Here is a 25,349-nt window from a genome sequence, read left to right on the forward strand (position 1 = left end):
AGACCCGGGAAGCCAGACCCCTGCCCTCCGACTCCAGTCCCACGTGGCCCCCTCGGAACGGGCCGCACTAGCCTGATGCCGCGGACAGACGGCCCACCACAGCCACTAGGCGCCGCGCTGTGGCTCGGAGACCAATCAGAGCTCTCAGAGAACCGACAGGGGCGGTGCCTCTGATTAGCCGCGTTCCCCCTACCGCGCCACCATTGGAGGGCTTGGGTCCCGCCCCTGCCAGATGGCCCCGCCCCCGAACGGATTAGGTTGCAGCGCGGGCGGCTGGCGGAGCTAGTCCCGTTGTGCCGCGGCTCCGCGCGGCCTGCAGTCCCGGGTCCGCGCCCTGCGCCGCCCGCCAGCGCTCCCGCCATGGAGCCCGGCACCGACGGCCCCGCCGCCTCCGGCCCCGCTGCCATCCGTGATGACTGGTTCCGCGAGACGTGCAGCCTGTGGCCGGGCCAGGCCCTGTCCCTGCAGGTGGAGCAGCTGCTTCACCATCAGCGCTCGCGGTACCAGGATATCCTTGTCTTCCGTAGGTAGGTACTACCGCTAGCTCGTCCTGCACCCCCAAGCCCCTAGGAGTGCTCGCAGCCCAGACCACCCGCTGCCCACCCCCACGCGTACCACCCGGGACCCTGCCTTGACCTCGGCCCAGCCCACCCTCTTCCTGCCAGACCCATCGTGTGTCCTTTACCTCCGACGCCCCTGGACCGTCGCTGCCCTCCCCTGCACCTGCAGAACTGTCAGAAGTTGTGAACTAGGCCTGTGTGCGCCCCCGGTCCCCTCCCCACCCTGCATCCTATCCCCTGTGCTAGGGGGCCACGTTTCGGGTCCTCTGGCAGGAAGGGAGCCGGAGTCTGCGCCGACCCGACGCGCCGAGCTCCACGTGTCAGTCTGGAACACGTCACAGTCTCACAGTCTCACAGTCTCACAGTCTCACAGTCTCACAGTCGTACCCAAGTCTAATCCCAGCCTCCCCCTGGCGGGCCTGCCTGCCGGTCCTCGCCACGTGTCACCCCCAGTACTCATTTCTGAGACTCCTTTACAGGGTGGGTGAGGTTCTTCTCACCCGGGTGAATGAAAGCACGTTGCCCCCACCCCAGGGGACCCAGGTCCCTAACTGTCAATCCTACCCTGCAGTAAGAGCTACGGCAACGTGCTGGTGTTGGACGGTGTCATCCAGTGCACAGAAAGGGACGAATTCTCCTACCAGGAGATGATAGCCAACCTGCCACTCTGCAGCCACCCCAACCCTCGCCAGGTACCCCACTCCCACTGGGATTCAGCCTGAGCCCAGGGATAGGAAAACCACCCCTGGGCATCCCACAGGACGGTGCTGAAGCCCTCCTCCTCCTGCTCCGTGTGCCCAGTGCCCGGCCCAGGTGCCTCCTAAGGTGTCGTCCCAGAAAGTGTGAGCAAGAATAAGGGAGTGAGTGGGAGAGTGGCCCCCTTCGAGGGGTGGGTGCTGACACTGCCTGGGAGGAGCAACGGTTCTGGCTGAGGCCTGAAGCTTAGGAAGGAGTTTTCAGGAAAAGGGGACGCCTCAGACTGGGTTCCCGAGAGTAGAAAGGAGAGTAACCAGGTCTGTGGATCAGAGGAGCCGAGCAGAGACACACCCGCGCTCCAGGCGGCTCTGTGCGAGGGCATCTGCCAACCGGGGGCCCAGGGCACTCGACCTGCTGGAGCTGGTGCTGGGCCCTGCCCCTGACTGTCTACCCCCCTCCCAGGTGCTGATCATCGGGGGCGGGGACGGGGGTGTCCTGCGGGAGGTGGTGAAGCATTCCTCTGTGGAGTCCGTGGTCCAGTGCGAGATTGACGAGGTGAGTGCCCTGAGCAGGGCTGGGGTCTGGGTTCAAGTTCCTGTTCTGCACTGAGTGACTTAATATTTCTAGGCCTCTTTCGTCATCTTAAAAACATACTGGGAGGATTTATTAGGACAATAGCAGACCTGGCACATAGTAGGTGTGCCATGGATGCTAGTTCTTAATCAAACTGGGTGCTGGGTTTTTTTTTTTAATCTTTATTTACTTATCTTTAGAGGGGAAAGGAAGGAGAGAGGGAGAGAAACATCAATGTATGGTTGCCTCTCATGCGTCCCCTGCTGGGAACTGGCCTGCAACCCCGGCAGGTGCCCTGAACCACGATCCTCTGGTTTGCAGACCTGCACTCAATCCACTGAGCTACACCAGCCAGGGCTGGGTGCTGGTTTTTAATTCAAGTCCCAGGCAAGGCCCGGGGAAATTCCAACCACTAAGAGCACTGAGCATGTCTTTAATGAGCATCTACTATGTGGCAGCTACTATGTGGCAGCCATTGCTCCACATCCTGGGTCCAGTGGTGAATAGGCAGATGCAGTTCCTGTTGGAACTGCTATCCCAGTTACAAGGAGACAGCGAAGGGTGATGTATAATAAAGGCACGGAGGGTGGGTGGGGGCTGGTCAGGGCAGGCCTCTGAGAGGTGGGTTTGCGCTGCAGCCTGGGTCAGGGCATCCGACCTCGTGCAGGCAGGAGAGGCTCTCCCAGTGGAGTCTGGAAATGCTGCCTCTAAAGCATCAAGGAAGCCTCTCCGATAGGGTAGTTTGATCTGAGGGGAGCGAACAGGAATGGTGGTGATTCGGCCGAGAAGCAGGCCAGAGCCAGCCCTCCTTGAGGAGCTGAGGGAAGTCCCAGAGCGCTCCCCGTTTTGCAGATGTGGAAATGGGGGTCCCACAAATAAACGGCTGGCCCAAGCTGACCAGGCCCCAAAGGGGACTGCTGGGAGTCCCACTTGGCTCCCTCTGGCTCCAGCCTGGCCCTTCTCCCCCCCCCCGCCCCCCACCCCCGCAGGATGTCATTCAGGTCTCTAAGAAGTACCTGCCGAGCATGGCCGTTGGCTACTCTAGTCCAAAGCTGACCCTGCACGTGGGCGATGGTTTTGAGTTCATGAAGCAGAACCAGGACGCCTTCGATGTCATCATCACTGACTCCTCAGACCCCATGGGTAAGCAAGGGGTGGGCCCGCGACACTCCAGCAGCTGTCACTCCAGAAGCCAGCCTCCCCTTTGCTCCCCAGGCCCAAGTCGCCGAGTGGAGGACAGGGAGGGCCCCCCAGAACTAGCGTACGGTTCAGCAGAGTAGGGGAGCCAGGCCACTGGCCCGGGTTCACAGTTGGTCAGGGGCTTGGAAGAGCGTTGGCCCACAGAGGCCCCAGTGTCCTCTTCAGCCCCCTCTCTGTTCTCGCCAGGTCAGCGTCCAAGCGGAGGTGGGTTCTCCTAAACCAAGGCCCAGGGTAGAGACAGCCCCGTGCAGTGCCAGTGAGAGTCCCCCGGGGGGTGGGGTTGTGCAGCCCCCTCAGATTCTGGAGCGGCGGATTCCTATACCCTCTTGGCTGGTTTCTGAATTCCGCAGACCTGGGTTCAAGTCCGAGCTCGGGATAGGAACCCTGGCTGGGTTGCAGGTGCCAAGTCCTGGTCCTTGGCAGCTGTGTGGGTCTGTGAAGTGGGGTGACGGTGGCCCATGCCCCACCTCCAGGCCAGGCTCAGGAGGTCTCAGCCAGAACGTGTTCACTGTTGCTCGTCCCTCCCTCCCTGCAGGCCCTGCTGAGAGCCTCTTCAAGGAGTCCTATTATCAGCTCATGAAAACAGCCCTCAAGGAGGATGGGATCCTCTGTTGCCAGGGTGAGCGCGGGCAGACCCGAGGGGGCGGGGCGGGCCCGCCAGCCGTGCCGTGCTGATGCCGCCTCCCCCCAGGTGAGTGCCAGTGGCTGCACCTGGACCTCATCAAAGACATGCAGCACTTCTGCAGGTCGCTGTTCCCCGTGGTGGGCTACGCCTACTGCACCATCCCCACCTACCCCAGCGGCCAGATTGGCTTCATGCTGTGCAGCAAAAACCCAGTGAGCTTCGGGCTGCCCTGGGGCTGGGGGGCAGGTGGGCACGGAGAGCACTCCCCTGATGCCCCTCTTCCCCCGCCACCACTGCCCCAGAGCACCAACTTCCAGGAGCCGGTGCAGCTGCTGACGCAGAAGCAGGTGGATCAGATGCAGCTGAGGTACTACAACTCTGACGTGCACCGGGCAGCCTTCATCCTGCCTGAGTTCGCCCGCAAGGTGACCGCCTGGTGGGGCCAGCCTGGGAGGGGGGCCCAGGCTTTCCTGAGGGGCCCACCTCCACCCCCACACGACCCAACATCCTCCTGATGAGGCCTCGTGTCCCACCAGGCCCTGAATGACGTGAGCTGAGCCCAGGTGCCGCTGCCAACACGCTCAGGACCTCGAGCCAGGGAGCCCTGGACAAGACCCCCGCCAGCACACCCACCAACCGAGTGTCACAGGCCCCAGAATGCTGCCCAGCCTGCCCTGCTGGCCGGACTGTCTGTCTGTCTGTGTGGTGTTCAGCCTCCAAGCCTATACCAGCTCTGTACAGCGCCATCTCTGCCCTCTGTCTCTCCTCACTCACCAAACACATGTATTTATAACAAAGCTCTGAATCACGTGTTCCCAGACCTTCAATGGGCCCAGGCAGGGGCTGCTGTAGCCTTTTACTGGGCATTTCTGAATGCCAGGCTCTGAGCTCGACCCGGTGTCTGGCCTCCAAGTGTTTGTCACATGTCCATGTGACCTTGGACCGGCACCAAGAAGCACAACTGTCATCAAACTGGACCCAAATGTGTCCCGAGAAGCTGCCTTAATCATTCTTTCACCCAGCCCCAAAGCGAGTGGCAACAGACCCCAGAGGCCAGGGCTGTGGGGTTGACAAGGTCAAGATGGGGCTGCGCCAGGGCTTTGCTCCCTCCTGGGGCTGCTGTTCGGTGGCCTTGGAGGTTGAAGGGTTGTTCAGTCCAGTCCCAGGCTGGCTACTTGGTCTGGGTCCGGATTACCTGGCGCGTTGAAGCACATCAGGTGCCCTGACTTGGCTCAGGGTTCAGACTTGGGTTCAAATCCCACCTGTACTTCTCTTGGGTGCCCTCTGGTAGATTCCTAGGAAGTCACTGCGAGTGTGCAGAGGTCGAGGAAACAGGTGTGAGTGGCCACACCGGGTCTGTGCCCTCTCCGTGGTGCTGAACAGCCAGCCGTGTCCCGGCGCTCACCCCACTGGCCTGAAGACAGGACAGATGGGTTGGGAGGAGCCACCCCTCAGGCTGCAGGTTGGGGGAGGGGGCCTCTCACCCACTCCTGTCTCAGGATTCACAGTCACCAACCCAGAGGCACTGCCAGCGGATGGATCATCCCAGGGAGACGGGGCAGGGGAGGGGCAAGTTAGAGGCCCCAGCCTGGGGGTGGTGCTGGGACACTCCCTGGGCCCAACCCTACCCTGGGCAGCGGCCTTGGGTATTGTTCACCAGGTGCCGGGACCTAAGTCCTTATGGGGCAGGGGGTGGGGAGCAAACACCCAGCTTTGCAGCCAACACTGAGTGGCCCAGGGCCAGTCCCTCACCCTCTGACTCCCTCACCGCATGGACTCAGCCTGACTTTGATCAGCAAGTCTGACCACATGCTAACGTTCCCAGTCCACCTTCATATTCCAGGACAGTCTTAAGAGCCCGTGTCACATGTGCCAGGGCCTTCCCACTCCCGGGGAGGCCCGGTGAGGTCCAGACTTGTCTGGGCTGCAGAGGGCATCAAAGGAAGATGCAGTGGCTGGTAACAGAGGGCTTGCCCACCATGAGTCCTACTTCCTTTAACCTGTGCAACTGCCTGTGAAGAAAGTACTATTAACCCGCACAGGAAGATCAGGTGACATGCTAGTGAGCAGGCTGGGGAGGACACACCAGGTAGCTGGCCTTCCAAAAGCTACTCCATTCTGCTTACCCCTGCCTGCCTCAGCAGCTCAGCCCCAGCACCCCGGGCTGCCAGCAGGGGAGCCCGCCAGAGGTCCATTCTCAGGCCCCAGAGCCCTTACTAAGCATGTACCACGAAGGCCCATCCTTGGAGCAACCCAGGGAAGGGTGCTGACGGGGGAGGTGGATGGGGACAGTGGGAGGGTTCCACTTCCAAGGATTTGAGCCACCCCCCGCCTGTCAAAGGGGATCCGTGGTCCTCGGCTGGTACAGGCTTCATTAAGAATTCTGTGCGTGTCATTCGGTGCTCCTCGAGCTAGTAAAAATCACAATGGCATTCAGGGGCAGGGGGAGAAGGGGAGGGCAGGGCCCATGTTGCAGAAATTGCTGGAGCTGTTTGGGAAACAAGAATGCCTCACCTGGAAGCCGAAGTCTGCAATGCAAATCCCCCCACTTCCCAACTCTCATTAACAACATCTCCTGTACACACGCGCACCCCTAGTCTAGCCTGGGACCCCACGTCCGTCCATGGGCGGACATGACGCAGACACAGACTGACCTACTGAAGTGGAGTGCAGGGTTGGTGAGCAGGTGACCTGAGCCCCCTGGAGCCCCAGGAATCGCGGAGAGACCTAAACAAGCCCAGTTTGTTGGATGAGAGTAAAATTAGTCCTATCTGGAGCTGTAGAGTTTAGTTATTTCTCAAAATTAGCCATGTTCCTGGTGTAAGGATGCAAGTAGCTCCGCGTGGGTTGGTGGTAGTCCACTTCCTCTGCCTGGAGTGACCACATTAATTCATCAAGCTGACGGCCTCCATGTCTGCCTTTATGTCTCTGCATAAAAGACCTGCTTGTGTGACACTTTCCGACCTGGCGGCTCTAGTCGCCATCTGTGGGCTTTCCCTAGAGGAGGACTTGCCCCTCCCCTCCCCTGCCCCCCACGCCCCCATGCACACTCTCAGCGATTCAGTGATAATCGTGGTTAGCTCAGTATTCAGCCTTGCACTGCAACTACCCAACCGCCTCGGAGGCGAGGCGTGAAGGTAACTTTTCCTCTTTGGCACACCTTCCTTCGCCCTGGAGCTTTTGTGGGGATTTTTTCTTATTATTTCTCTCAAACTCTTACGATCTGTGGACACAACACACTTCACAAGGGTCTGAACAATGTCCTCATCGATTACTTTTTGATTAGGAGATCTTGCTATTTTACTTAGCCCCACTATAATTGATCATTAATTCATGATTACATTTAATGGGATATTCAGTACCTGGAATACTAATAAACACACATTTCCATGTTAAAATGATTTGCACCATGATGTATATCACACCTTCACTTAGAAAAACAATTACCGAAAAGATCTTTGAGAGGTCTTTGGACTCAGCAGGTGAGCTGTCATGTCATCTTCCTGAAGAATGAATCCTGAGTGTTCGAACAGCCCCTGACGGGGTTCCCTGGCGGGACTCCTGTGTCTCGGGCCCCATGTCTCCCCACGCTTTGGTGTACGCCCCTGTGTCGATGGAGCGTATCTTACAGTAGCTTTCTGAGAAAGGGGACGAGGGATGCAAATTTTTAAAAATCTGGTATGCATCCTGACTGGTGTGAGTCAGGGGGTTGGGCATCGGCCCACAAAACCAAACATCTGACATGTGTGCAAGTGCCTTTATTCTACATGCGTGCTTGATGGATGGGTATCAGTTGTTAGAAATAATCTCCCATCGGCATTTTAAAAGGTTCTCTCTTCCATTTTTACGACTTAGGGATTGCTGTCATTTAAAATGAGCCCTGGCTGGTGTGGCTCAGTGGATTGAGTGATGGCTTGCAAACTGAAGGGTCGCCAGTTTGATTCCCAGTCAGGGCTTGTGCCTGGGTTTCGGGCCAGGTCCCCAGATGGGCACATGCAAGAGGCAATCAATTGATGTGTCTCCTGCACATTGATGTTTCTCTCCCTCTCTTCTCCCCCTCTTCCTCTCTTTCTAAAAGTAAAATAAATTTTTCTTAAAAAACAAATCAATAAAAATAAAATCTTTCAAAAATAAAGCCAGTGTACACTCAGTCTACAGGTTCACTTGTAATGTCCAGGTAATAAAATGTTACCTCAAAGTTTAGGGGGCAATATTTTCTGAAACAAAAACAACCGGGACCCAGTGCAGGCTCTGTCTGGAGACCACCTACGCCCTCCTCCCGTCTCGGGCGTGCCTCTCTGCTCTTCTCTCCCAAACCCTAAGGGTCCCCACGAGACTCGCCAGCAGGGAGCAGGAGGCAGTGGCGGCCCGTCCCGGGCTCACCACAGCCTCTGTCTCCAAGGCCCCTTTCTCTGAGTTAACACTCCTTCCTACAAAAGTGCCAGGGAGCCAAAGCAGAGCGCAGCTGAGGCCTTCCCATTGCTGTGTCTACCCTAAGCCCTTCCTTGTCTCACTGTTCCCAGCTTTCATAAACGTGCTCTATGAGTGAATGCATGAATGAGTGAATGCATGAATGAGTGAATGCATGAGTGAGTGAATGCATGAGTGAATGCATGAGTGAATGAATGAATGAGTAAACAAAGTCTCCCGTTCTTTCCTCACTTTCTCCTCTGAAGATATTAATGACTGTTTGGTTCAGGTTTGGGGCCTTTACTTCTCTCTGCTTTGTTTATTATGTATGCTTCCATTGATTGGTTGATTTTTTTAAACCTTCCTCATGTTTGAGGTTTTCCTCGGTAACGCTCGAATGTCCTGCTCTCCGGTCACCGGTCACCGAGAGATCTGAGCAGATCACGGGGGAGAAGGAGGGAGGGGCTGTAGGAGGAGTTTGCTGAGGCGATGGTAAGAGTCTAGGACAGGATTGGCTGAGAGGCTAAAGGCCTCCAGGGCCCATGGGAATAAAAGGAGGGCTGGTTCTCTGGCCGGCAGCTTGTGGGTTCTCTGGCTCTCTTCTTCCTCTGTGGTGCCTGGACAATGGAACTACAGATGCCTGAGTTTCCCAAAGGACAATATTTTGAGTGGGAAGGAACTCCAGGCACAGCCCACGGACAGGCTGGCCTGGCAGAGGGTAGCAGGGTTGTTATTCTTTGGGCGTTCTAGGGTGTTTTGGCCGGGTCCTCGGTTGAGGGCATGTAAGAGGCAACCAACGAATCTTTCTCTTCCTCAAAAGAAAAGAAACACCCCCACCACCCCAAACAAAAATGTTTTTTAAGTAAGATAACTAAAAAACTAGCCGGCTGAATGCCAGGAGAACTCAGGTGTTAAAGAGTTTAACCTTAATTGATAGGCTTAAATGATTAAAGCTGCACCTAAAGAGAAACTGCATTAGGCTTAATTGATAGGCTTAAGTGACTAGTGCACGTGGAAAGCTGTTGTTCCAAAATCGTGAAGCTTTTGAACAAAGACTCCTTTCCTTTGCCACCAAACCTATGCCTCTGGAATTTTGCCCAGAGGGTGGCGGTGGGCCGTGGGGGGACCCATCAGCGTGGGGACTGAAAGGCTCCAAGCACCTGCCTCAGGCTTGTCAACAACTGACCTTCACCGAGAAGGACAGCAGCTGAGCCTTTGGCCTGTAGAAACTTCGAAGTTGGCATCTGCAGGTCTTTCCCCTGGTGGGTCTCGCTTCCCAGAAGAGGGAGAAGCCTGGCCCGACAGCCACCAGGTCCTCGGAGCGGCGTTAGGAGAAAGCATCGGCTCCCAGTATCCAATCTGTTTGCTTCCCGCTGCTGCTCATCTGCCCGTCCCCGACACTCAGCTGGGTTCGGGACCCCCTGCCCTCCCCATGAGAATCTGTCTCCAGGAGGCCCGCAGGCATGTGGGGTCTCTCACTACTCACTCTCACGGGCTCTCCCATGTGTGTATGTATTTCATTTGCTTATTTTCTCCTGCAAAGAAAAAAATCAGTCTCCAAGTGTCTGCTGGGGTCAGGGGATGGGAAATAGGAACTGGCTGGCTTCTTGAGGTTTCCAGAAGGACTTGGTGCCGCCAGGTCCCGAGGAGCTGCACCCGGATCCCGCTGCCAAGTCCAGGGCGCTTTCTGGAGAGTTGTTTCCACCTGTCCCCCTGTCTGTCCGGCTTCCAGGAAGCTGATGCTGCCTCCTCTCCCGTGTATGCTGTTCTTGTGGACTCAGGAATTTTCCTGTTTGTCTTTTTACTTTTTTTTTTCGTTTATTGATTTCAAAGAGAGGAGGGGGAGGGAGAGAGGAGACATCGATTTGTTGTTCCTCTTATTTACACATTTCTTTGTTGGTTCTGACATGTGCCCTGACCGGGAATTGAACCTGAATCCTCGGTGTATCCGGAAAACACTCCAACCACCTGGGCTACCCAGCCAGGGCTGGACTCAGGTGTTTATAGCAAGTTTTCTGGAGGGAGCAAAAGTAGGTGCATGGGTGCATTGGTCCACCTCCACCTGGAACATCCTTGTGGAGAGCAGGGTCACGGAGGCCTGGGCAACTGTGAAAGGTGCATGCCGAGGAGGAAACACAGAGGTCAAGGTCTGGGGCAGAGCCAGGACTCGCTCCCTGGGCTGGCTGCCCACCAGGTCCAGCTCCTGGAGTGTCCCGTCCTCCCTGCCTTGCAGTCTGGGAAGCCAGGAGTCATGGGGTTGATTCCCAGAATTCCAGGGTCAGGGCGGCTGGGGGCAGGGCCAGGTCGGACAAACAGATCAAAGGTGAGGCTGTGTGAAGGCAGAGCTGACCCCGCAGGACGGGCACACCATGAGGTGGGTGGGCGCCCCCTGCCCCCTGCAGCCTCCCCGGCAGGGCTGGGGGTGACAGCAGGCTGTTAGGTGGATTTGTCACCCACTCCCCCACCCCCTGCCCCTCGCTGCCTTCAGGCTGCTGATCCTCCTGGGCCTGCTGTGGGGCTCTGTAGCCGCACCCGAGGGCCCGCAGTGGCCCAAGCCCGTGTTCGGGCGCCTGGCGTCTCCAGGCTTCCCGGAGAAGTACCCCAACGACCAGGAGCTGCGCTGGAGCCTGACGGCGCCCCCTGGCTACCGCCTGCGTCTCTACTTCACCCACTTCCACCTGGAGCTGTCCTACCTCTGCGAGTACGACTTTGTCAAGGTGCCGATGGGGCTGGGGGGAGGGGAGGACCAAGAAATGGCCAGGTCTGGGGGACAGGGACACCCGGGAGCAGGGTCTGGCCTCAGAGGATGGGCAGGCCTTGGGCCTCGCTGCCCCTCGCAGTGACCCCCGACCCCACAGCTGAGCTCGGGAAACAAGGTGCTGGCCACGCTGTGCGGCTGGGAGAGCACAGACACGGAGCGGGCCCCTGGCAGCGACACCTTCTACTCGCTGGGCTCCAGCCTGAACATCACCTTCCGCTCTGACTACTCCAACGAGAAGCCGTTCAGGGGCTTTGAAGCCTTCTACGCAGCCGAGGGTGAGCAGAGAGCGGGCTGAGGAGGCGCTGGGATGACCCACCGGTGCAACACTGTCTTACCCAGGCCAGACCCCCTTCAGCCTCCCCCCCCACCCCCCGACCCGAGGAAGGCCTCCTTCCTCTGACGACATCTGCAACGCAAATGTCCATAACATGCCCATGACAGCCAGACCTCTGCTCACCAGAGCCCTGGCCCGTGCCGGGTGCTGAGACAGGCACGTCCTCCCAACCTCCCACCCCGTGATATCCGGGCCCAGGACTGGGCCTGGTTACAGGTGGGAAGGAGAAGCTCCTCCAGCTTGTGCTGAGAACGCACAAAGCCCGGCGCCCGGCGCCCGCAAGTGGGCTTCGAGTCTGACCCTTGATTTCAGATTCTGGCTCCTGCAGGGACCAGCTGTGCAACTCTGAGCAAGTGGCTCAACCTGTCTGTGCTCCTCGTGAGCCTGCTGTAGGGGTTGGGTGCACCCGTGTGGCAGGCCCGCCCACTGCCCCCCGGGTTCCCTAGCTGGCTGCTCCCTTCTCTGGCTGAGGACTTGGAGCAGGACACAGCCTGTGGTCGGTTTTAAAAAGGTGTTATTTCCTTCTTCTTCCCAGTGTAATGGGGGGGGGGTATGGCAAGGACCCTAGGCCGCTAGTGATTGGCTGGGCGCCAGCCACCTTCTGAGGTAAGGAGGCCCCTCTCATGTCAGCTGTGAGGCTGGAGGCATCCTGCGCCACGGCCTCAGTGGTGCCCCACCTCCTGCTGACTACCTGCCTGGCCCCCCTCCACAGACATTGATGAATGCCAGGTGGCCCCCGGAGAGGCGCCGCCCTGTGAGCACCATTGCCACAACCACCTGGGCGGCTTCTACTGCTCCTGCCGGGCGGGCTACGTTCTGCACCAGAACAAGCGCACCTGCTCCGGTGAGCCCTGGCCACAAAGGGGACCCCAGACCTGGCCTGGCCCTCCTCCCTCAAGGCCATGGCTGTTCTGTCCTGGGGGCTGGAGGCTTCGGCCCCTTTCTGGCTCTTCTGTCCGAGCCCTCTCTCTGTCCATCCGTCTACCCACAATTTCCAATTCCTCCTTCCTCCCATCCTCGGTCCTTTCCAGTTTGTTCTGATTAGCGTGTGTTAGGCCCCTTCTGTGCACCTGGCTCAGCTGGGTTCTGGGCCCCATAAGGTGCCCTTCTAGGGGGCTCCCAGTGTGGAAAATGGGGGGGTCTAGGCCCAGCTCACCCAAGCTACCCTCCATAAAATTTCAGGATTGGGGGCAGAGTCTGCTCAAAGCCACCAGGTCCTAGCAGCCAGCAGGACCCCTGCGGCCCCCACTGCCTGAGGCTGCCTCTCCCTGCCCTGCCAGACACCTGGTTCCCTGGGGAGTGGGGAGCCCCAGGGTACACACCCAGCGGCACTGACCCTGCCTCCCCCATCTGGTGTCCCTCCCTGTCTCTCTGTTCTCTCTTCCAGAGCAGACCCTCTAGGTTCCCCTTGCTTCGGCCTGCAGCGAGCCCCGCGGGCTGCAGCTCTGGGTCAGGGGAGAGCGCTGCCACCTGCAACCCCCTGTCACCCCACCCGTGTCACCCGACCCACAGAACTAACAATAAACCTGGCTCCTCCTCCACCTGCTGCTTCCTGTCTCTGGGGTGGGAAGGTGGGGGTGCTGGGTGGGTGTGCACCGTGGCCCCCTCCCCTCCCTCCATCCCCCCCACCATAGTCTGGAAGAGCCTAGTCGGTGGGCGCCCCCTCCACAAGGCCACAAGCTCCTTTGCCAGAAGGGCTCCCCACCATTTCGCAGGGGCCAGAGAGCAGCGGAGACTTGCCTGAACTCACACAGGGGAGAACGAGCTCTCTGCTCCCCACCAGGTCCCGGGGGCTGAGCTCTGAGCATCCTCGGACCGCTTCCTGTTTGGCGTGTGGCTCAGGCTGTGTGTGCTGGGCTAGGGGAGCCTGACCCAGAGCAAAGAGGCCCTGGGAGGCAGTCTCACTGGGGAGCAGCCTGGTCCCCACCTCCAGGAGCGATCCCCTCATTCCCTGTGCCCATGGGGGGCAGCCCCAGGGAGAAAGGCAGGGTTGGGACCCCCACTTCCTGGAAGCTGCCCAGCTCAAATGCCCATGTGCCCCTCTGTGGCCTGGGAGGAGGGGGGCAGACCCCTCCCGCGAACGATGGAGATGCTCTGCAAGGGCCGAATTAGTTGTTCCAATGAGGGAAGAGGGCATCTGACTAATTCACGATCAGTGTAGATTTGAACTTCCCTCAACTGCACCCCCCCCCCCAAGGCAGAGCCCAGACTCAAGGAAGGCGGGGAAAGGGAGATGCTTCCTGACCTCCTGACCAGTCCTGGTGGAGGAGACTGGCCCTGGCTGGGCCGGGGTGGGAGCCCCATGGTGGGTGAACTTGGGAGTTGCTGGGGTCAGTGTGGGTCAAGGACCCTCAGCCCAAAGAGACTCACCTGCCCCTCCAAATCCTTGAGAAATAAGGAGACCCCCAGTCCCTTCCTTAGTGCCTTCAGCCCCTCAGAGAACCTGCACACGCTCACTCCCCTTTGTCACTTGGCCCAGGACCCTCCCCAACGGACGCTTCAGCATTAGGGCCCCCACCTTCTCCAGGGGGCAGGGTGTGGGGGCCCCTGGAAGATGTACATTCAAGTATTTCCTTTATATTACCTTTGTATTTTTTAGCTAAAACCTGGGAGCTGGAGAAACTCCCTCCCTGAATTGTCCCTTCAGCGACAGGGCCTGGTCCCTGGCCATTAGAGGTGCCTCCAGAGCTTGCCCATGCAGGGCCTCGGCCCGCTGCGGTGAGTGCGGACAGGTGGGCAGAGTCCCACGACCCCCACAGGCTCACACGCCCTGTCCTCTCCCCTCCCCAGCCCTGTGCTCAGGCCAGGTCTTCACCGCGAGGTCTGGGGTGATCAGCAGCCCCGAATACCCACAGCCATACCCCAAACTCTCCAGTTGTACCTACAGCATCCGCTTGGAGGAGGGGTTCGAGATCATCCTGGACTTTGTGGAGTCCTTCGACGTGGAGACGCACCCCGACACCCAGTGCCCCTACGACTCCCTCAAGGTCTGGTTTTTGGGGACCCCCACCTCGGCCCGGCTCCCTCAGGTCCTGAGATAACAGGGGCATCTCTCCTTTCAGATTCAAACAGACACGAAGGAACACGGACCATTTTGTGGGAACACGTTGCCCCCCAGGATTGAAACCAAGAGCAACTCCGTGACCATAATCTTCACTACTGACCAGTCAGGGGACCACCAGGGCTGGAAGGTACACTACACCAGCACAGGTGAGTGCAGGGCCCGGACCCCGACCTCGGACCCCGGCGGAGGGCCAGGGAGTACAGAGGACAGGACTCTCCCTGGCCAGGCCTGGGAAACGTCAGAGAGGAAAGAGTTGTCCTCGGCCCCCGAGCATCATGGTGGGGTCTCAAAAGTAAACTAACTGACAGACGAGTAGGAGAAAAGTACAGGCACTTATTTCGCCCAAGTTTTAGGCAGCACAGGAGCCTCTGTGAGGAGCTGAAGGAGCAGAAAGAGCTGGACCTGAGCCGACCTGTGCATGGGAATCCCGCGTGCGTGAGTGCCAGGGACCCCCAAAGACAGGAAGGGAGCTCGGGTGTGTGTGCGAGGCTCCGGGCTGGGGGCTGCAGCAGGACAGCAGGGAGACCCCGCATTTCTGATCAACGGTGCCCTGACCCGTAGACCAGTCCGCAGGAGTTGTCCTGGGTAATCTGTTCGGGCAAGGCCCCTAGTTCAGCTTCTAGGGAGCTGAGGGAGGAGGAGAAGTTCCTCTCAAGGCTGCAGCTAAAGTTGCCTCACTGGATTGAAGGAATGAATCTGTTTGCCTGTCTGCATCGAAGCCCAATAACACAGGAGCAGGGGTTTGCTGCCAAGAAAGTGAGGGTTTCTTAAGGGGATGGTGCCGTGCCCGCCCCAGGTGGCTCATGCGCAAAGGCCTGGCTCCCCGACAACTCCCGGGGAGGGAATGGATTGTAGAGGGCAAGATCGCTAATGGAGGTGGCTGGTGGGGTCGTGGTCTCTGCTGATTGGTCGGTGCTGGGGTCGTGGTCTCTGCTGATTGGTCGGTGCACTCGGTCCCCGTGTTTGGTCGGAGGTCAGGGACAGAGGTGTTCTGTCCAGTTTCACAAGGACTGGTTTTGTGGGATAGTTCCGCTTTCCTGGGCCCAGAGACTATACACGTACCTTGAGGCCGAGGTATTATGATTAGTTTGATCGAAAACTGTCTCAACAGTCAATAGACAGGAACTTGTTTCTGAGACTACTGAATGCTGACCAGAACTTCGCTGTCCTGAGGGCTTAATGATTAATGGAGGGAGAGGGAGGTGGGTGAGTCAGAGCGAAATAAAAGTCGGGAGTAGCCCTGGCTGGGGGTGGGTCCGTGGAGATCCAGTCTGGGCACAGGCCTGGGTTGCAGGCCAGGTACGTAGGCAGGGGCGTGCGAGAGGCAACCGATTGACGTTTCTCTGGCACATACGTGTCTCTCCCTCTCTCACTCCCTGCCTTCCCCTCTCTCTGAAAATAAATAAATAAAATCATTTTTAAAAAAATCAGCCAGGTTAAAGAACCTGGGCTTCTGTGCAGTTACAGTTCACTTTAACTCAAAACCATTGGCACATCGTGGGTGACTTGTCCTAAACCCCCACCCACTCATCCATCCAACCATCTCTCCTTCCATCTGTGGGAAAGACATAACCTGTAGAGAATTTTTTAAATTTTTATTTATTGGTTTTGAGAGAGAGAGAGAAAGAGAGATCGCTTTGTTGTTCCACTTACCGATGCATTCATTGGCTGCTTCTTGTATGTCCCCTGATCGGTGATTGAACCCGCAACCTTGGTGGGTTCAATCTAACCAATGGAGCTAGCCAGCTAGGGCCTGGAGAATTTGTATGAGTTTATCTGAGCCACAGCTGAGGACGGACATTGCTGGGGAGCAAGATGTCAAGTTTGCGGTTCCTTTTATGCACTGGTGATTAAGGAGGGAACTTTAGGAAGATTCCATGAAGGTGGGGCGGGGAGGGGGTTACAGGACTGTTAAGACTCTGTGCTCTCTTGAGGGTGGTCGCCCTTCAGGAGGAGGGTCTGAAAGGAAGCGCTTCGAAGGTGCTTTATCCTGGATGCATAGACACATGGCAAAGGACTGGCTTAAGGCCGGGTAAAGCTTTTACCGGAGAAGGTACCGGCCTNGAGAATTTGTATGAGTTTATCTGAGCCACAGCTGAGGACATCGCTGGGGAGCAAGATGTCAAGTTTGCGGTTCCTTTTATGCACTGGTGATTAAGGAGGGAACTTTAGGAAGATTCCATGAAGGTGGGGTGGGGAGGGGGTTACAGGACTGTTAAGACTCTGTGCTCTCTTGAGGGTGGTCGCCCTTCAGGAGGAGGGTCTGAAAGGAAGCGCTTCGAAGGTGCTTTATCCTGGATGCATAGACACATGGCAAAGGACTGGCTTAAGGCCGGGTAAAGCTTTTACCGGAGAAGGTACCAGCCTGGGACCCCCTGCCAGGAATTTACGATCAGATCACCCTGTGGGAGTGCTTTCCCCAGATGCCCTTTTTTTGTCCAGTAAGAAAATTCCTAAAACTGCTCTGCTGGTTTTGGAGCGAGTCGGGAGAGTGTCAGTTTTGCCAGGCTGGTGGGAGGAGGGGCCAGGGCAGCCCGGAACTGTGTGCCAAGGAAGGCGTGAACAGGCTGCTGGCCTGGGTACTGGTGGCTTCGGGAAGCCCTGGGGTCCTACAGGGCTGTCCCTGCGGATTGGGTCCCTGAGGGGAGACTGGGGCCTGCCAGGGCCTGGGAGCCACCCCAGGCCATAGATCAGCTGCTGGAGGGAGGAGGGCACTCAGCAAACAACCCAGGAATGCAGTGGGGCACTGGGGCTGGGGGGGCGCTGGAGCCTTGGGGTGACAGCAGGCCAGGGGTAACATCCCAAAGTGGAAGATAGTCCCCTGGAGGCCCGAACGCTGCAGAAGGGGAGCCCACGAGGGGAGACCCGAGGCTTCCTGAGTGCTGGTCAGGGCCGTGCCTCGGCTTCTCCCCGTGTGAGGGGTCCCCACAGCCCCCTTTCCACGCTCTTAGCAGAGCACGATGCTAGGGGCTTCACGCCCCACCCTCACAGCAGCCCTGGGGGGAGGGCAGCCATCCCCACCCCTCACACCCTACAGCAGAGGACACTGAGGTGCAGAGGGGTTGACAGCTACCCCCGGGGGTTGGAGAGCTGTGACTTCAACCCAGGCAGTCTGCAGCCTGTCCCTTGCGGTGACACCCTTTGGTTTTCAGCAGTGGGTGTGAAGTCCCTGGCGTGCCGCAGACGCTCCATTAGGGGTGGCCGTCCTAGCTTACTGCATGCCTGGCTTTCTTACACAGCTGGGGCCAAAGCCCAGGCAAGGCGACAAACCCTAATTTTCACAATACACAGCCGAGGGTTTCATCTTGCCTTTGGTTTTAAAGCTTGAGAACCCTACTGGACTTGTGGTGAGCTCCCTCGACCTGTTAGGTGCCAACTTCACAAACTGAGAACTTCGGGGGCTCAGTGCAGACTTACCTGCCACTGACCCATCAGAACCCACGGCCTGGTTTCCTCGCACAGCTCAGCCTTGCCCTGATCCGGTGGCACCACCTAATGGCCACGTTGTACCTGCGCAAGACAAGTACATCCTGAGAGACAGCTTCTCCATGGTTTGCGAGACTGGCTACGAGCTTCTGCAAGTAAGTTAACACACAACTTTAAGTGCACTGTGATCGCCAGTTTTTGCTGTTTGGAAGATTTATTTATTGAGAGAGCGGGGAAGGGAGGGAGAAAGAGAGGAAGAGAAACATTGACACGAACATCAATCGGCTGCCTCTCACATGCACCCCAACCAGGGACAAGGCCCATGACCCAGGCGTGTCACCCGACCAAGGCTCAAATGGGAGACTTTTCACTTTATGGGGTAACACCCAACCCATGCCACCAGGCTGATCCACAGTTTTTATATGTTTTTTTAAATACAAATTTTATTTTATTTTTGTCCTTACTTGAGGACATTTTTTCCCCATTGCTTATTTTTAGAGAGAGAGAGGAAGGGAGGGAGAGGGGGAGAGAGAAACAATTGGTTGCCTCCATTCAGGCCTTGACAGGGGATTGAACCCGCAACCTAAGTATGTGCCCTGACCAGAGATCAACCCCTCAAACTTTTGGTTTATGGGATGATGCTCTAACCAACTGGGTCACAGTGGTCAGGGCAGATCGTGACAGTTTTTAAACACATACTTATTATTGTCAGCAAATACATGAAAGGAAAGTGGGAAAATAGCCACTGTCCAGCATGGTGGGGTGTTTTTGTGTCTACGACTAGGTAAAAGTCTAAGAGGTGATGTTTGCTCGGAAGAAGGATGGCTATGGAGAATTTTTAAAATATATTTTATTGATTATGCCATTACAATTGTCCCATTTCCCCCCTTCACACCCCTCCCCCCTGCACACCCCTTCCCACATTCCCCCCCTTTTGTTCATGTCCATGTGCCACAAGTTCTTTAGATTCTGTATTTCCCATAGTATTCCTGCCCTCCCCCCTGTCTATTTTCTACCTACCATCTATGCTACTTATTCTCTGTGCCTTCTCCCCCCTTCTCCTCCTCCCACTCCCCTGTTGCTAACCCTCCATGTGATCTCCATTTCTATGGTTCCGCTCCTGATCTAGCTGTCCTCTTAGTTTGCTTTTGTTGTAGGTGTGGTTGTTAATAACTGTGACTTTGCTGTCCTTTCACTGTTCATATTTTTATCTTCTTTTTCTTAGATAAGTCCCTATAACATTTCATATAATAAGGGCTTGGTGATGATGAACTCCTTGAACTTGACCTTATCTGAGAAGCACTTTATCTGCCCTTCCATTCTAAATGAAAGCTTTGCTGGATAGAGCAGTCTTGGCTGTAGGTCTTTGGATTTCATGACTTGGAATACTTCTTTCCAGCCCCTTCTTGCCTGTAAGGTCTCTTTTGAGAAATCCGCTGTCTGATGGGCACTCTTTTGTAGGTGACTGTCCCCTTATCTCTTGCTGCTTCGAGGATTCTCTCCTTCATTTTAATCTTGGCTAATGTAATTATGATGTGCCTTGGTGTGTTCCTTCTTGGGAAATAGACTTCCAGGAAATCCAGGAAGCTGAGGGTCTCCCGCTGTTTTCTCTTTGTGGTGCAAGTGCCTGACTCGCGCTTCCATGGCCAGGTTAGAGTCCTCGCCACTGAAGAGCCAGGCCACCTCCCCCCATGGAGACTCCTTTGGTTTAGAGACCCCAGTTGATTTCAATAACTGATCTTTTGGGCTACTTGTTTGCTTTCTCACCTCATGCTCTTTCCCCCCCTCCTTCTTCTCATTTAAGGATGCTTTTTAGAGAGAGAGGAAAAAGAGAGAGGAAGGGAGAGGGAGAAGCTTCGATGGGTTGCCTCTGCACATGCCTGAACCGGACTGGGGGCGTCGCGCAGCCCGGGAACTCAATCCACTGAGCTACACCAGCCAGGGCATCATTTTATTTTTTATTGTATTTTCTCCCATTACTATTTTTAAAAGGACTCCTTTTACCTCCTCCCCTCCCTTCCCCCTTGAGGCTCGTTTTTTTTTTAATTGCCCTGGCCCTGGGTGGTGTGGCTCAGTGGGTTGAGGTCAGCCTGCAAATTGAAAGGTCGCTGGTTTGATTCCCGGTCAGGGCACAAGCCTGAATTGCGGGCCAGGTCCCCAGTTGGGGGTGTGTGAGAGGCAACCGATCCATGTATCTCTTGCACATTGCTGTTTCTCTCCCTCTCTTTCTCCCTCCCTTCCCATCTCTCTAAAAGAAAAGAAATTTAAAAAAAATTTTTTTTATTAAAAATAAACTACGCTGCTCTCCTCTGAAGCACAACGCTTCTACTGGAGACATCTTCTTTCACTGAGTCTGACTTCAGAACAACACTATTTCAGTAAGTGAAGAATGTTTCTCTCTAAGCAGTACTAGCAATGAAAACTGATTGAGAACACCCATGGAGGCTTGGAAAAGCATCTTTTGTAGCTTTCCCCCAGCTAAGGGCCACAGGGCTCAGGGCCTCATGAGATCGGCCTTCCCTGAGCTCCCAACCGCCTCCAGCGCCACTTCCCAGAAAAGAGAGGTGGCGGAGCAGTGGCAGGGGCCTGAGAGGTGATGTGTTCTCGGAGTAAAGTGGAAAGCAAAAGCCAGGTCGTTCATTGTAGAGGTCAACAATTGATTCCTAAAATGCCACCACACCTCGAAAGGTGCCTCGTGTAGCACAGGTGACGTTCGCACCTGCTGGGAGGCCGTGCTGGACTGTGCACAGGGCCCTGTGGGTGCACAGGGCTCTGTGGGTGCATCCCCCCCACCCAGAGGCCTCTGGTGAAACCCTAGAAGAGGAACAACTGTGGGAGCTTAGCTTCGGGGAGTGGGTTTCTGAGAGAAACCAGGCAATGAGGATTTTCTGCGTTCCCCTTTAGGGTCATTTGCCCTTGGAGTCATTTGCTGCCGTCTGTCAAAAAGATGGATCTTGGGACAAACCGATGCCAGAATGCAGCAGTACGGTCACATGAGCACAGCTCCCAGCCACGTCTGCTGCTGCCGTTGCTGCTTCCGTTGCCCCTCCTGGCTGTTTAGAAAGGGTTCTGTTTATCAGGGCTCGAACCCCCAATCTGCCTCCCCGCCCCCAGGCTCCGAGGACTGGAGGTTGAAATGAAACCAAGCTAGTAGGACAATTATGTGCTTGCACAGTGATCTTTAAAAGTATTTTTTCTAAGTATAAAATACTTGTAGACGATGGGAGAGGCGATGACATTTTAGTACTCATAATCCCACTGTACATGCTGTTCTGGCATACATTCCTCCAATTACACACCCCTCACATGTGTGCACACGGACTGGCTACTGTGGTAGAGACGAGGGTGATTGTGCGTGTACACCCCCAAAATGGGGCAACGGTGTACATTACCACTTTGTGAATTAAGAATCGCGCATCTTATTTTTAGTGTCTTTCCAATGACAAAGTACATGTTAATTGGAAAGACGATAAACTTGTAAAACATTCTTGCCCAAATCCCCAAACTACTACTAGGAGTTTGGGGCCTATCCCCTCATGTTCTCTCCTATGCTAGACACACGAAGGTATGTCACGCATTGCCCTTTCTTTCCCAACGAGGAAAGTTTAGGAAGTTGGAGGTGGTACAAGTGCTCAGGAAGCAAGCTACAGGGCAGGGTCCTCGGAGCTCAGTGCGGAGGGAGGCAGAAGTGGCTGTGCTCTGGAGGGGGAGGGCCGGGACGGTAACCACCAAAGGGGAACTTCCTCTGATGCGCTCGTGTCCCGCGCCGCCCCGCCCCCCCCCATCAGTCTGGCCGTTAGCAGGCTGCTCCTTCTTGGTGGCTGCAGTATTTCTCGAGTGACGCTTTTAGTGGGTCTGCTTCCTGTCGTTTCCGGTTTCCCCGATGCGTGCCCTGCTGTAGTTCACACCCCTGTACGTGCATTTTTGCACCTTCTGTGTAAGGTTTCTACAGAATGCCCAGGGGAACTTCGTGTTTTCACCTCACAGTTTACGCTCCCACCAATTCTTTTCGTGGGATGAGCAGCAGGGAGCACGGACGGGGTGCTGGGGGTCTGTGCCCCGCGCGGCCACCTGCCTGCTGGGCGCTCAGGGGCGTCTCAGCTACGGAAGATCAAAGAGGCAAAGCGCTCGGCACACAGCCAGGCACACAGATGTTAAGTTGCTGAAAATTGTTTAAATGTAATTTTTTAATATCCACAGAAATAATCAACAGTTTTTACGTCCACCATGTAACGAACTCTTAGACTGAGAGCACTGTCTCACAAACAAGTTAGTCATTTCACACCGGCAGTGTTCCAAGTGTGAATTCTTGTCCAAATTCAGGGCTTCTATGTCTTCTAAGAAGTTCAATTTATGACAGGGGTGCTAAGAACAACCTGCACCCCCTGCCTGGTCCCCTTTGCATCGCTGTGCCCCGAGTCCCGTTACGTGGGCCCAGACTGCACAGGCACCCACAGGCCATGCCGTCTCCTCCCTTCTGTGGGGCTGCACCCTTCGGGCTGGGAGTGGGTGTCAGGGGTGTCCCCACATCCCCAGCCCCTTTCATCAGGAAAGGCCTGCACCACCGCTGCAGGGACTTTGCTTCCACCCCGCCAGTCAGGAAGAGGGGGGAGGGTGACGCCTTCCAGCCGGCCTGAAGCCACTCTGCACTCCCCTCTCCCGTGCTTATCAGTTGTGGACTGCGGCCCTCCCGAGGACCTGCCCCACGGCCAGGTGGAGCACCTCGCAGGCCCCGCCGTGACCACGTACAAGGCAGAGATTCAGTACCGCTGCACCGGGGCCTTCTACACAATGAGGACAGGTGACGGTACGCAACCGGTTCCAAGGTGGGGGCGGCTGATATTGGGAACCTAGGCCTCCGCGATCTGAAAATAAACTTTAACCAGCATTTTTGGCTAAGGCTAGACAAAAGATTAAAAGGCACTTCGCCCACCAGCTAAGTGAAATATTACAGCCGAAGTGACTTTAATGTCAATTTGCAAGAATCTGAAAACAGATCTTATCTAGTAAATGACTACTACAAACACACAATATATTCCAAATGGTTTAATTTAACAAGTCAAAACCTTATCATTAAGCACTTGAGATCTTGATACATATTCAAGTTACACATCTAAAAGGTTTCCACTTTGCAAGCAAACATGGTAATGCAGAGACCTCCTATTTATGAAATCATGTAAAATGGTTACTCAGACACCTCTATTTCCCACTGATGCTCAAGAATCAACATTTTTCAAGGGGGTATTCAAGCAAATGACAAGCACCTTATACATGCAGTTAAACATTTTTGCTTTTCCAATGATTTGCAGGTAAATACGTGTGTGAGGCTGATGGATTCTGGACGAGCTCCAAAGGAGAAAAATCACTCCCAGTCTGTGAGCCTGGTAATGGATACTTTCATATAAGAGATTCGTAATTGATGGAAAGTAGAACTGGGTGGGAGACAGTAAGGAGAGCTTCAGCTGTGGTAGGCAGCAATGTAACTCGGGCCCCAGCCCTTAGACCCAGCTGTTGTTTCCAAATAGTACATTCTCATTGTCCCCTTTGCACATGGAGCGGTGGTTAGGTGCTCACTGCATCAGTCATTAGATTATTTTGCCTTACAACTAGGCAAGAATGAAAAATTAAATGATTTAAAAATGATCGTGAACCATTCACACACTTACAAACACAAGCTCCTCTGCTACTTCTGTTAAAAATGATATTAAAACCCAAAGCTAATAACTTCATTATTTCCCTAAGCAATTGTTTTTAATGACATCTAGTTTTTAAACATTAATGCAATTTGCCTTTTAATAGTACTTAAAAATTTTTTTAACCAGAATTGGCTTTGAACATATAGTTGAGTAGAGAGATTTTTTAAAAAATCAGAAAGGTAATAATATATTCATTACCCCTGTGTTCTTTGGCTTAGTTTTTATCTCGGCTGACACAACATTTTTTTATTTGATTTTTATCTTTAGAGGGGAAGGGAAGGAGAGAGGGAGAGAAATATCAATGTGTGGTTGCCTCTCCTGAGTCCCCTGCTGGGAACTGGCCTGCAACCCAGGCATGTGCCTTGACTGGGAATTGAACCGCGGTCCTCTGGTTCACAGGCCCACACTCAATCTACTGAGCCACACCAGCCAGGGCTTTCAATGCAAGTATTCTGCCACAGCAGGAAACATTTGCTACATTAAGTGTATTTCCTTAGTCACATACAGTAAAACTTAGTGTTTTTAACAAACTATAGAAATGATCCCTGTAAGCATAGTCTTAAGTGTTTTTAAGAATCGCCTGGATAACAAATAATAACTTCTGAACCTGAAGGTTCCTGGCCACAGCTGCAACATTCCCACTTTGAAAACACTGCAGTGATGTCCAGCAGGGAACTCTGGTTAGCCAGTCCCAGGCCAGAGGCCTCGGCCCTGCTGTCCCAGAACTGCAGGGCCAACAGCCCAGTTGAGAAGGAACGATGAAAAGGTTATTTCCTTTCACTTCCTACATTCGCATCACCCAGCACATCAGCTCAGACAATTCCTGTTTGCCCTATTAAATAATTTCTGCGATTGAGTAGGCAATTTTACTTTTTGGAAAACAAACTCATTTCTAAAAGACATTTTCCCTCACCTCATTTTCTGAGGAGCTAAGAACTGCCAGCTGGGTCTTGGCCTGTGCGGCTTCTACGTGCTCTAACTTGCCCGTACAGGTGGGCACCCACCACGTCACAGCCCCAAGTGGAGACTGGAGAGACCCACCACGAGGTTTCTATACAGGCCCCGTGTATCTGCTTCTTTCCCAGTCTGCGGCATGTCTGCTCGTGCTGGAGGAGCTCGTATATATGGAGGCCAAAACGCAAAGCTGGGTGACTTTCCTTGGCAAGTCCTGCTCTTAGGTGACACAGCAGCAGCGGCAGGCGCACTCTTGTATGACAACTGGGTCCTGACAGCTGCCCACGCGGTGTACGGGCAAAAAGAAGACGCCTCCTCCCTACACATCCGCATGGGCATGCTGAAGAAACTGTCCCCTCACTACACACAAGCCTGGGCAGAGGCCGTGTTTATACATGAAGGCTACACCCACGATGTCAGCTTCGATAACGACATAGCACTGATTAAACTGAAGAACAAAGTTGTAATCAATAGCAACATCATGCCTATTTGCTTGCCAACAAAAGCAGCTGAGTCCTTCATGAGGACAAATGACACTGGAACCGCATCTGGATGGGGACTGACGCAAAGGGGTCTCCCCGCCAGAAGTTTAATGTACGTTGACATACCAGTTGTTGACAATCAAAAATGCGCTGCCGCCTATGCAAAAAAGCCCCACCCAGGGGCGCAGGTAACTGATAACATGCTCTGCGCCGGCTTAGACAGTGGGGGCAAGGACAGCTGTCGAGGTGACAGCGGCGGGGCCTTCGTGTTTCTAAATAATGACACACACAGGTGGTTTGTGGGAGGAATAGTGTCCTGGGGTTCTACTCACTGTGGGGAAGCACAATCATTTGGTGTCTACACAAAAGTCATTAACTATATTCCCTGGATCAAGAAAATAATTAATAACTTTTAATTTGTATGTCTTCAATTAATGATTAAAAACAAACCTGTAAAAGGTCTCAGTAGCAATGTGACCCGAGAAACATTAATATAGCCACTGTCACCACACACAAAAACCAAAACCAGACCACCAGTGCGAGGCCCCCCAGCTCTCCACCTGCCCGC

General features: G+C 55.0%; 2 protein-coding genes across 5 annotated transcripts; both read left to right on the forward strand.

Annotated features, from left to right (window-relative positions):
- Nucleotides 1–259: 259 nt before the first annotated feature.
- SRM (spermidine synthase) lies at nt 260–7,082 on the forward strand. Its single transcript, XM_037045241.1, has 8 exons — nt 260–527; nt 1,132–1,252; nt 1,719–1,811; nt 2,819–2,972; nt 3,565–3,648; nt 3,721–3,866; nt 3,957–4,079; nt 4,191–7,082. Exons 1-8 carry the CDS (start codon nt 361–363, stop codon nt 4,209–4,211), a joined length of 909 nt encoding a protein of 302 aa, XP_036901136.1. The 5' UTR covers nt 260–360; the 3' UTR covers nt 4,212–7,082.
- A 3,249-nt stretch (nt 7,083–10,331) lies between these two features.
- Nucleotides 10,332–25,284, forward strand: MASP2 (MBL associated serine protease 2). 4 transcript variants are annotated; one of them, XM_037045242.1, is made up of 11 exons: nt 10,332–10,438; nt 10,553–10,781; nt 10,923–11,100; nt 11,872–12,003; nt 13,950–14,146; nt 14,222–14,369; nt 17,686–17,804; nt 20,554–20,632; nt 22,322–22,456; nt 22,959–23,033; nt 24,431–25,284. In XM_037045242.1, the coding sequence occupies exons 1-11, from the start codon at nt 10,434–10,436 to the stop codon at nt 25,195–25,197; spliced, it is 2,064 nt and encodes a 687-aa protein (XP_036901137.1). In that variant the 5' UTR covers nt 10,332–10,433; the 3' UTR covers nt 25,198–25,284. The 4 variants fall into 4 exon arrangements, with proteins under 4 accessions (XP_036901137.1, XP_036901138.1, XP_036901140.1 ...); XM_037045243.1 differs by lacking the exon at nt 24,431–25,284 and having other exon boundaries at nt 20,554–20,642; nt 22,959–23,045; XM_037045245.1 differs by lacking the exons at nt 20,554–20,632; nt 22,322–22,456 and having other exon boundaries at nt 24,431–24,622.
- The last annotated feature ends 65 nt before the right edge of the window (nt 25,285–25,349 follow it).

This window comes from Sturnira hondurensis, unplaced genomic scaffold (genome assembly GCF_014824575.4).
Source record: "Sturnira hondurensis isolate 20B ecotype Veracruz unplaced genomic scaffold, ASM1482457v3 Scaffold0004257, whole genome shotgun sequence".
In the NCBI taxonomy this organism is placed as follows: domain Eukaryota; kingdom Metazoa; phylum Chordata; class Mammalia; order Chiroptera; family Phyllostomidae; genus Sturnira; species Sturnira hondurensis.